This window comes from Penicillium argentinense (genome assembly GCF_028826775.1).
Source record: "Penicillium argentinense strain IBT 30761 chromosome Unknown utg000004l_segment0_segment0, whole genome shotgun sequence".
Taxonomy (NCBI): Eukaryota; Fungi; Ascomycota; class Eurotiomycetes; order Eurotiales; family Aspergillaceae; genus Penicillium; species Penicillium argentinense.
Window position 1 is genome coordinate 2,635,181 of NW_026622663.1, and position 11,122 is coordinate 2,646,302.

The following is an 11,122-nucleotide window of genomic DNA, read 5'->3' on the forward strand; positions in this document are numbered from 1 at the left end:
TTGGATGCTGGAGTATCTGGCCCTGAGCCGTTTCATCCCCCCTTGGTCCGCTGGGCTATCGAACGAGTAACCTCGAAAGCGTGATGATCGCCGGGCTAGTGGCGATCGCAAGTCCCGTCTCGTCATCCCGAAGTTCGTTTGTTTGAGATGTCAATAGTCTATTCTTCTTTCGCTGGGTATCCCCCTTGGCCGCCTCCTATCATCGTGATCGCTCCTTTCCCACGTTGTTTGGACAGCCTTAAAGCCCTGATGCTGAGGAACGGTTCTTGCGGGTGGGTATCGCTGGGTCCGAACCTTAGTCGCGGCCAGTGGGAAGGCGATGCGGTTGGCTGTCTCGGGGCGACTCTGCCACTGTTCCGTAGCTGGCGATGTCCACTTCGCTAAAAACCGTCTCCCAGGGTGGCTGAGACTGCTCCTCCCGGTCCCGTTTTGGCCCTCGTGCGGCGAGAGGCCGCTTGGCACTGACTGGACGCCAGCGGCGGAGAAGGTTTAACGGTCTCGGTGTATCTGGTTGCCGGTATCCCAATCCCTCGCGGTGGGCGTAGGTGTGTATCGTATTGCGCACTGGAGGGGGGATGGGACTGGTACCCTCCTGAGATGGTAGGATCCCATAGGATGACAACAGTGGCTGCATGAAAGTCGGTCATCCCAGATGCCGGTGCCAAGAGATCAACAGTCCGCAGATTCAACGGCAAAGGGCCTCAGTCCACGTCAGGAAGGCCTTCACGCACTGACATGGTCGATATTGGTCCGATGCATGATCAGCCTGGCGACGAACCCCGCCACCCCGAGTGCCGCAACGCAAACGAGGGAGAAAGACGCGACGGGCGGGCACATGCCGACAGGATCCCAGGTTGATGGTGCTTGTGCTGCGCGAGAAAATACACGTCTGAAGGTCGCACGGTTTTGATGCAAATCGAGATAGAGTTGAAAATTTCCCCGATAAGGGCTGATCCTGGGTCGTATCGCCCAAGCCTTCCTCAGAGCACTATAAGGTAGATATCTGTACACACCAAGTAGTAGATACCCTGTTCCGGCAAATTCAACCACAAGTACGACACCAAATCTTGATTGGTCATTCCTCCCGTGCTTTTGGTCGTGTGTTAGGAAACAAGTCTGGGATAGTACCTAGTACTAGGATCCTCGTAAACACTCTATAGTAGAATGAGCAGCGGGGTGAAACGGCGCAAGTGGTGGCTGTGCCCCGCCGCACCGCGATGCGGGAAAAGAGTCATAATTTTGGCGGGCACTGCCAGAGTCAAGCCCGACCCCTCCTCTACGCTCCGCACAGCTTCCGCCAACTGCTCTACAGGAAAAGGCCGCAGCCATGGCGTCCGACCTGACTGCCCCGATCCTGGACGCTCTGTCCGCGTCCGATGCACCCCTCCTTTCCAGCGAAGCCCTCCCCTCCCACCCCTCATTGAACGTCAAAAGTGCCCTCGACCGCCTGGGTTCTCGTCAGATGATCGAATATGAGGCAATTGAGAAGGATGTCATTGCACTGACCCCCGAGGGTGAGGATATTGCCGCCAATGGCAGTCACGAAGCCAAGGTCTTTGACGCCGTTGTCAAGGCCCTCGACGGCCTGAAGATCACCGAGTTGCCTGCCATTGTGGGGAAGGACAACGCCAAGGTCGGCCAGGGAAATGCTTTCAAGCACGGCTGGATTAAGAAGGACAAGGATCTGCTGCGCGCTACCCGGGAAACCATCGTCGATACGACCCGTGAGGCTCTGCTGACCGTGCAGCGCACCAAGACCCTCGACGATACCAAGGCGATTGCCGATCTCAAGCGGAGGAAGCTGATTGTCCTGACCAAGGAAATCACCTACAAGTTCTCCAAGGGCCCCAAATACGCCCGCGAATTCGTCAAGGAGGAGACGGACCTCACAGCCGAGATGCTCCTCAACGGCTCCTGGAAGACCACTCAGTTCAAGCCCTACAACTTCAACGCTAAGGGTGCCCTGACACCGTCTGGTGCTCTGCACCCGCTGAACAAGGTGCGCCAGGAGTTCCGCAACATTTTCTTCGAAATGGGTTTCGAGGAGATGCCCACCAACCGTTTCGTCGAGACCGGCTTCTGGAACTTCGACGCCCTCTTCGTGCCCCAACAACACCCCGCTCGCGATCTCCAAGATACGTTCTACATCTCCGATCCTCTCACTGCCGACGGCCCTCGTGAGGATCCTCCTAACGACCCGCACTGCCCGAAGGCGTCCAAGGACAAGCCGCTTGACTACAAGCAATACTGGGATAATGTGCACGAAGTTCACGAGAAGGGCAAGTTCGGCTCAATTGGTTATCGCTATCCCTGGAACGCCGACGAGTCGCTGCGTCTGGTACTCCGCACTCACACTACTTCCATTTCGGCATACATGCTGCACAAGCTCGCTGCCAACCCGCGGCCGGCCCGCTTCTTCAGTATCGATCGTGTCTTCCGAAACGAGGCCGTCGATGCCACTCACTTGGCCGAATTTCACCAGATTGAGGGTGTGATTGCGGACTTCGGTCTGACTCTCGGTGGTCTCATTGGCTTCATGGAAGTCTTCTTCGCCAAGATGAACATTCACCAGCTCCGCTTCAAGCCTGCTTACAACCCTTACACCGAGCCCAGTATGGAGATCTTCGGCTACCACGAGGGTCTGGGTAAGTGGGTTGAGATTGGTAACAGCGGTATGTTCCGACCTGAGATGCTGGAGTCCATGGGTATCCCCAAGGGCATGCAAGTCTACGGTTGGGGTCTGAGTCTGGAGCGTCCCACTATGATCAAGTAAGTAACAGTTTTGTCACCCTGTTTCCGGAGAGAAGAACACACTAACATTTCATTTAGGTACGGTGTCAGCAACATCCGTGAGCTGCTCGGCCACAAGGTTGACCTGAACTTCATCGAGTCTAACCCGGCTGTGCGTCTAGAGAAATAAGATTAGATCCAACATCTAGCACAGCATGGATTGCATGAATTGTCTATAGATTAAAGTCATTTATTTTCTGTTATGTTTTCAGGAAGATCCCGAGGTTGGCTCAGGGGTTTTGCTTGAAGTGATGAGTTCACGTGGAAGGTTACGCTTGCATGTCAATGGGATGGTCGAGGAGAAACGAATCAAAAAATCAAACGTCTTTCTTAGCCAGTTGTTTTTTTATTGCTATCTATCGTAAAAGATGAATACTGTAAATGTCCCCAACAAAACATGGTCCGCCAGGCAGTATATATGCCTGGACATGATGGCCAGTCGAGTTCTACAGTTATGGATGTCCCACCTGTATCTGTGCCCCAGCGCATGAAACTCTGCAACAGTGGCTCTTCAGTAAGCGGTAACTGATCTTCGGCGATGGATGTGCTATTTCTACCCCCTCGCTCATAGAACTCAGACATTGAGAACACAGATCTTGCGATCGGTTTTCAAGTCTGCAAGAATGAGGGAGCCTTGATATGCCGGTTGTTGAGAGGGAAAAAAAAAAAAAAAAAAAAAAAAAGCTAGAAAGGAGAGAAAGGGAAATAGGGGTTGATTTTTTGAAGTTTTTGAAATTTCATTTTGGGGCTTTTGTTTCATGGTCGTGAGTGGCTGCGAGAAAGAGTAAGCCCTGAAGGGAAGGAATTCACTTCGCAAGGAATGCCTCCCCCTCCCATTCTACCGTAAAAGGAGGAAAGCGTGAATAGAGGAATTGAATAGGCGGCATCGTAAAGAAGACCTGACCCATGAAGTCGTTATTCCATTCTCATTTGTAGATAGGAAAACAGGGTTTATTCGAGGCGAAGGAGACTACTAGTACACCCTCATCCATTTTTTCTCATATTCCATTCCCCGAACCTGGACCATCTAGCCACAGTTCGTCTGCATTTATTATTAGTCTGTATTCAACCAGTCGCACGGTCGCAAGTCGACTTACCATAATATCAACCCGTCAACACCACCCTCGTGCAAACCACATAAGTCAGACAATTTAGCGCTGACGGTTGGCGGACCACACGTTCTTGAGGTAGCCGTCCTTCTGGGCAAGGCGGTTGAAGGAGTCGTCGCTCTCGCCGCGGGCACGGATGAAGCCGCACAGAGCGTAAGTCTCGTTCTCGCCGGTGTAGCGGCCGTTCTCGTCAACCTTGCCGACGGAGAGCTGGACGGAGGCGTGGTCGTTGGCCTTGATGATGCGGTTGGTGGCGCTGCACTTGCGGGGCACGTAGCTGTGGAGGGAGAGGCCAAGTTAGTTTTTGTTCTTCCTCGCTTCGAGTCATCTCGAAAATTGAACTTCAATTTCTCTTCAATCCGCCGGCGTCCTGAATTCGTTGGCTCGCAAAGCAAATCGCATTGTCCCAGCAGGTTGATTGCTCTCCCTCCGTTTTCACCAATCCCCCGAAAACCCTTCTCATTGCGCATGGGGCTTGGATGCGAAAGAGCAATTGCGGCCAGCAGATACAGGACGCCGGCTAGATTGTAGCGAAAGCAAGTCGAAAGGGCGGAAGCACATACAGATCGACGATCTCTCCCTTCTCGTTCTCCATTTTGGCGGGTTTGGTGTAAAGGATTCGACGGGCGACGGTGAGGTTGGAGGTGGAGGGTTTTTCGGTCCGCACAAATCGGGACTCAAATGATTTGTGTGGGTCATGTGATCTTTTGTCGAGGGCAGGCGTTGTGGGAAGGCGGTGTGCGTGGGTCTAGGAGGACATGGTTTCGGCCGTGGCATTACCGATCTCCATTTTCTACCGCGAAGGCCATTTGGAGACCATCACAACCGTCCTATTATTTGTACTGGTATGTAGCACCTACGCTAGCAGTACTCTGGACTTAGCCTTTAGAATGTCGAGTTGATTGCTATGATGTGTAATCTAAAGATTACTCCGCTCCTCTTTCCCATCTCGGAAGACATCTTTCTTCCACGCCACATCCACCTCTCTCGCACTACCCTTGGTGAATCGGACTAGAACAACACGATCAGACTCGCCACGACGACCCGATCCCTTTAATTCAGGGCCAGCATCGTCCAAGGCTAAGACAGCGCGCCCGTCTTCGGTTATCTTGAGCATCTTGGGCGAGATATACTTGTCCGTCCAGGGCGGAGACCCCGAGTGCACAAACTCAGTAAGTGCCGTTCGACGTTTCTCCATTTCTTGTATCGAAGCACCTAATCGAGGCTCTCGGTCAAGGAAGCCAGTGGTAATATGCAACAAAAGAAATTGCGGCGGGAAGAGAATAATCTCTCCCTTTTGCGCACGACGAAGCCATTCAGAGGCTGGGAGAAACTGCGCCTCGGTGACCTCAACGCCGCCATCACTGGTTGGAACTTGGATTTCTTCCCGTTCTCCCTCGGCCGGGAGTACCTCAAGTAGTTTTTTGTCCACGTTGACTGGAAGTGGCATGAAATATAGGTACATTTGGGTTGTGTAGCGTTTAGGATTGTTGATCGGAGTCACCCAGTGCGTAAATGGGATCAACTTATCTATCTCGAGGTTAGCATAGCAACAATATGATATCCAGGCCGAGATATATTGATACCAATATCAGGCTCGGCTGCCGCATGTTGTTGCTTCAGCCAGTCGGCAAATGTGATCTTATTCTGGTGAATGAGCCGTCGTCCTTCCTCGCGCGTTGTTTCATCGACAACAAGCATCTTCCCAGATGACGTGTCCTTGGCAAGGAGAATACCGCTCTCTTCAAACAACTCCCTGATAGCTGCACGTCGGTACGAAGGAAGATCATCGTGTCGAGCTTGGTCTTCCGGAGGAGGACATGGACCGTCCTGACTGGATAGATTTCCACCAGGGAAGACATGCGCCGAGGCGAAGGAGCTGGATGTCTGCACCCTATGCAGAAGAAGAATCTCATTCTTTGGGGAGACAAGTATTACGCTGGTCTAACTTTAGTGTTGTTTTCTTTGCTTTTGGCCATACAAATGCTCGGAGATGCCCGCTTTCGGGAAAGTCTCTCAAGCCCCTGGAAATCGGGATAACAGGGTCGGAGAGTCGCCCACCTGGAACTCGGCCGAGGAACAGCTGGCTTCTTCTTCTTCTTTTCGCCATCTCCCTTTGCGTGTGGCATCCTGGGAGTCTGAGGGTTTGGCGGCGGATGCGAATTGGCCGAATAGTTTCTGACGTAGTAGTCGCCTCGGCTTCGGATCGGTGAAAGCCAGATGCGCGCAATGCGGAGGGAAGTGTAGGATTTGCGAGTGAAACGAGACTGGACGATTGTAGGAGCTAACCAACGGTTGCAAGGATACGCAGTGAGTAGGAGGGTAGACATGTCCCGACGTGGTTTGTTGCCGTCAGGTGTTTATAGCCGCCAGGTAAGACCCGAGTGCCTAGGCTTATCCCTGTACCCCGCGTACGGCTTTGGCCGCTTCAGGCTAGCCGACAGCCGCGCCATGTGCAAGTCGCCTACTAGTAACCTCCCTGCAGCAAATTTAAGGAGCTATACAAACAACCACGTCGAGCTACGAAATAAAGGTTGAATGGAAGCTTTGATCGGAACAATGTGCTCATTGAATTGAATGAAAAGCAAACTCTTAACTCCTATCCTATCATATCATACCCCATATTTTTTATTTTCAAGGCCACGTATCATCGTGCAGAAAATCCCGGTCAATATTCACATCGGGAGATTCTTGATTCAAGTAAGCTTGGATCTTACGAGTAAAGCTTCTTGTCGTAGCTGTGCAGACCGTGGACGTTACCCTCGGCCATAGCACTGGCGCTGCGCATCTCAAAGCGGACAGTGCCCTCGTTGACACCGTCGTGCAAGGCCTGGAGGCTAGGAACACCCATATCCTGCAGAGAGTGCTGAACACCGGCCATGAGGTAGGGGATGAATTTGGTGATAGAACCACGGTCCAGAACGGAACCAGCGACACCCTGGGCGACCAGGACGCGGTCCTTCTCAGAGAAGTAGCGGGCAGTACCGGCGTTGGAGGCCTTGCCATCCTTGCCGGCGCCACCAGCCTTCTTGTCCTCCATGGCGGCAATGGAGCCCATGCCACGGTAGGCCTTGACGAGCTGGCCCTCGTTGCTGACGAAGTACTCGCCGGGGGACTCGGTAGTACCAGCAAGGAGACCACCCATCATGACAGTGCTAGCACCCATGGCCAGACCCTTGACGATGTGACCAACGTTCTGGACACCACCGTCAGCAATGCAGGGAACGCCGAAGCGAGCAGCGAAGGAAGAGACGCTGCGGACGGCGGCGGCCTGGGGACGACCGACGGCCATGACCTCCTGGGTGATACAAGCGCTACCGCTGCCCATGCCAATTCTCAGGCCATCGGCACCGGCGGCAATCAGAGAAGCAGCCTGCTCGCGGGTAACAACGTTACCAGCGATAACGTCGATCTCGGGCATGGTCTTCTTGATGTACTTGATCATCTCAATCTGGTACATGCTGTTACCCTGGCTGCTGTCCAGAATAACAATGTCCAGACCAGCCTCAACAAGGAGCTTAAGGCGGTTCTTGTCCTCCTCACGAGTACCAATAGAGGCAGCACATATCAGCTGTTTGGAGTCGGGAAGCTTGGAGGCCAAGGGGTAGTGGAGGTTCTTCATCAAGTCGGAGCGGGACAGCAGAGAGACAATGTTACCGGCCTGATCAACGATGGGCAGCTTGCCCTTCTTGGACTGACGAAGGACCTCGTTGGCCTCGGCCAGGGTGGTGCCAGCGGGGGCAGTGACCAGGTCAGTGGCCATGATGGCAGTGACAGGGTCGTCAAGGTTCTTGTGGAACTGGATGTCACGGGAAGTGACCATACCAACGAGCTTGGAGCGAAGCGTTCCGTTCTCTGTTGCAGAATCAAATTAGCATCCAGGTCAGATGAATAATGGATCATGCAAAATTTTCAAGAGCAAGGTTTCAGATAAAACGTTTCTCTACAGTGCAGCTCTCGCCGCTGCCAGTGGAACGAAAGTTATAAAAAATAGTGGTTGATCATCATGAAAAGCAGGGGGAAGTGATTGAACTTGTACCGGGGGGTAAGAATATTTGCAATCAACTTACCAGTGACGGGGAAACCACCGAAACCCCACTTGGCCTTCAGGTCCTTGGCCTCGCCAACGGTGGCCTTGGGGGAGAGAACGACGGGGTCAAGGATGAAACCGTTCTCATATCTCTTAACCTTGCGGACCATCTCGGCCTGGTCCTCAGGGGCACAGTTGTGGTGGATAACACCCAGACCACCGAGCAGAGCCATGTGGATGGCCATGTTGTGCTCAGTGACAGTGTCCATGGGGGAGGACACAAGAGGAGCCTTCAGCGAGATGCGCTTAGTGACAGGAGTATCCAGAGAAACATCGGAGGCGGGGAAACCTGAAAAAATCGTTTATTAACATGCCCATGTCGACATCCAAGCTGTGGTCCGCTTACCGATGTATCCGGGCAGGATGAGGAAGTCATTGTAGGTCAGAGCACCATGCTTGTCGGAGTCAAGCAGGGTGTCAATATCCAAACCATCCTGAGCCTGGTAGGTCTTCACGACCTCCAGGGCCTTGGTGTAGTCCTCGATCTCCGCCTTCATGGCGGCACCGGGAGCAGCCTCCTTGTTGGTGATAGGCATGATTAATAAAATGAAAGGAACTCTGGACCCAGATATAAATTGGGTGAAAGGGAGCAGAGAAGTATAATCAACAGAAAAGGAACCTTCTGTTGATGGAGAGAGTCCAGCTTTCCCAAAGAAAAGAAAGAAGAAGAAAAAGATCGAGCGCCCGCTGCAACCTTTTTTTTCCGCGCACGGAGGGGCGCTTGCTCTTCTGAGACTAGCGCACCGGCTCTACTTTTGCCCGATCCGCTGATTCGCTGGGTAAACGAGAATCGGCGGGTGAGCGATAAAATACTTAGCGCCTACTTAGAAATAATAACTAGTGATCACTCTGGAAGAACCAGAGGTCTCTATTTCTCACCACATGAGGTTTTTACTTGATTCAACTCAAAAATATCGGGAGCGCGGAGGAATACCAGGAAGAGTTCAAATATAAAAGAAAAATATACCATGTTGGATGGGATGGTTGTAATGATCAGACGGAGCTCGAAGCATGTTGGATGCCTGCATAGAAGGACCATAACTGATATTAACGAAATGAATGGACGAGCGCCTTGAACACTCAAGTCTTACGAACTAAGACTAGTAGTCGTCTCCGCGACTAATAACTTCCTTGCCGGTCTCCCGCAACAGGAAAGTCTACCACGAATGTTAGCGGCGCTTGCGAGGCTGTATTCAGAACCAGAGGGAAACATACATGTTCGAACTGAGCCGAAAAAGACCCTTCGATGTCCATAAGAGGGGGGTAAGACTCTACCACCCCCTTGGGACACAAGGTAGTTCATCTGCGTAGAGTGAGTTGGTCATTTGATTCGACACCGAAATGGATATATACTTACGCCTGCCAAGTATCGCTCAACGCCAAGTCGTTCCAAGTAGCGACGAGCGAAGACAATCGATCTGAAATTATCGTTGATTGTCCTGTAAAGGGATCGTGCCGTGGCGAGAGGAGCCGCAATCTTGCTTGGGGCAAATGGGTCTTTTCCATATCCATAGACGCCAGGCTGCGAAATTGTGAGCTTCTCTTCAGTATCAACATTCTCAGAAGGGACTTACGCCCTCTCGTGTAAAGCCACGTCCCGTAGACCCAAATGTCTCGAGGGCAAAGATTTCTCCCTCTTCCATCTTGGTCTGGTCATTGTTTTTTACAAAAGGGATCGACTTTCCACCGTGGATTTGCCAGCGCTTGATGTTATGCCCGGTGATATCCCGAACTGGCTTCACAGGGAAGGTTTTGCCATTGATCTCGACCTCATAGCTCTCCATGACCTCCTGGATAGCAGCGCTGATATCGCTAATCCGGACATCAATCCCAGCCGTCTAATATTGGTTAGCTTAGTTCCACGAATATTCAACCAAATACACGGTCGATTTGTACCTTGATACCAGTATTGGTCGACTCTTTGACAGCAGCGAGAAGGTTATCATAGGCTGGGTCAAAAGACATGGTGAATGCGCTATCAACAATCCAACCATTGATATGGATGCCGAAGTCAACTTTCATCACATCACTCGCTTGGAGGACAATTTCCTTCTGTCCAGGATTGGGCGTGTAATGCGCAACGCAGTTGTTGAGCGCAAGCCCCGTCGGGAATCCCATTCCAGATATCAGACAGCTGCCCTTTTCAAGACCAGGATTATCAAGGAGGGCTCTGACACCATCCTCTATGCCCAGAGCAATCTCTGTGAGGGTCTGGCCTGGCCGAACAGTCTCCTGCGTGTAGCGTCTCACCTGACGATGGATCTCCGCAGCCTTGCGATAATCATCAAGGAATTTGGGATCTTCGAGCTGAGTCCGCGATTTCAGGCGTGTTTCCTCAGCGGTCGTTCGAGCTGAGTTGTCGACCGCCGGCACGTAGCTTTGGATCTCGCCAACCGGATAGTTTCCACTAGGGAAGAGCTCCATCATGGGGATCCGTGGAGGGGACGACTGCTTAGGTCCGGAAGTCTTCTTCTTCGACTTCTTTCTTCTCTTCTTCTTAGAAGTATTTGTAGAGGGTGGCTGCGCCATTGCTTCTTCGTCGACAGCGCCATTCGGCCTGTTTAGGGCGGCATCACCATCCTTGTCATCTCCGCCATCGCCGCCGTCTCCCAAGCTGCCATCCCCATCCCGGGACACATGGACTCCCCGGGGTTCTCCTCCAGCGGAAGCCGCATTGCTCGAGCCGGATGGCCCATCTGCTAACAGTAAGCACAGCTCAGACGTCAACCCTGATCGGGCATATGAATTAGTACGTACCGCCGTTCGACTGTCTCTCTTGTTCAGGTGTCTTAGAGCCCATATCGACATATGGCGGGTGTTGTTGTGGTTATGAGAGATGATGAAGGAGAAAGGGTTGAGACGAGGTTGGGTCGTGTGATTTTCCAGGCTGCCGTGGGGGCGCTTTGCCTTTTCGAGGCAGTGGCGCCCCGATTCACAAAACCATCTCATCCCCGAAGCTTAAGATGGATTACTTACACCTCATGATTGAGCACTATTGACATAGAGAGCTACAAAACATCTAATCTACGTGAAAAAAAAAGAAAAGTCTAGTTTCTGTTCACGGAATTTGATTTCCACTTAGGAAATATCTATTTATATACTAAAACGCGCCGACAAGCACTTTCCAGCATTA

The 11,122-nt window shown here is 52.2% G+C and overlaps 5 protein-coding genes across 5 annotated transcripts; 1 reads left to right on the forward strand and 4 right to left on the reverse strand.

Annotated features, from left to right (window-relative positions):
* Nucleotides 1-295: 295 nt before the first annotated feature.
* Nucleotides 296-634, reverse strand: N7532_003885 (uncharacterized protein; the record flags this gene model as incomplete). Its single annotated transcript, XM_056616379.1, has 1 exon — nucleotides 296-634. The coding sequence occupies one exon, from the start codon at nucleotides 632-634 to the stop codon at nucleotides 296-298; it is 339 nt and encodes a 112-aa protein (XP_056476736.1).
* Nucleotides 635-1,327: 693 nt separating this feature from the next.
* On the forward strand, nucleotides 1,328-2,920 carry N7532_003886 (phenylalanine--tRNA ligase subunit alpha; the record flags this gene model as incomplete). Its single annotated transcript, XM_056616380.1, has 2 exons — nucleotides 1,328-2,769; nucleotides 2,830-2,920. The coding sequence occupies 2 exons, from the start codon at nucleotides 1,328-1,330 to the stop codon at nucleotides 2,918-2,920; spliced, it is 1,533 nt and encodes a 510-aa protein (XP_056476737.1).
* Nucleotides 2,921-3,941: 1,021 nt separating this feature from the next.
* rps21 (40S ribosomal protein eS21) lies at nucleotides 3,942-4,557 on the reverse strand (the record flags this gene model as incomplete). The annotated part of the gene is made up of 2 exons (XM_056616381.1): nucleotides 4,463-4,557; nucleotides 3,942-4,176 (listed from the first exon to the last, which is right to left on the reverse strand). The coding sequence occupies exons 1-2, from the start codon at nucleotides 4,492-4,494 to the stop codon at nucleotides 3,942-3,944; spliced, it is 267 nt and encodes an 88-aa protein (XP_056476738.1). The 5' UTR covers nucleotides 4,495-4,557.
* Nucleotides 4,558-4,818: 261 nt separating this feature from the next.
* Nucleotides 4,819-8,525, reverse strand: N7532_003888 (Cystathionine beta-synthase core; the record flags this gene model as incomplete). The annotated part of the gene is made up of 6 exons (XM_056616382.1): nucleotides 4,819-5,429; nucleotides 5,486-5,838; nucleotides 5,961-6,029; nucleotides 6,617-7,752; nucleotides 7,977-8,278; nucleotides 8,336-8,525. 6 exons carry the CDS (start codon nucleotides 8,523-8,525, stop codon nucleotides 4,819-4,821), a joined length of 2,661 nt encoding a protein of 886 aa, XP_056476739.1.
* Nucleotides 8,526-9,089: 564 nt separating this feature from the next.
* Nucleotides 9,090-10,789, reverse strand: N7532_003889 (uncharacterized protein; the record flags this gene model as incomplete). Its single annotated transcript, XM_056616383.1, has 6 exons — nucleotides 9,090-9,146; nucleotides 9,205-9,270; nucleotides 9,347-9,511; nucleotides 9,564-9,827; nucleotides 9,886-10,685; nucleotides 10,747-10,789. The coding sequence occupies 6 exons, from the start codon at nucleotides 10,787-10,789 to the stop codon at nucleotides 9,090-9,092; spliced, it is 1,395 nt and encodes a 464-aa protein (XP_056476740.1).
* Between the last annotated feature and the right edge of the window lie 333 nt (nucleotides 10,790-11,122).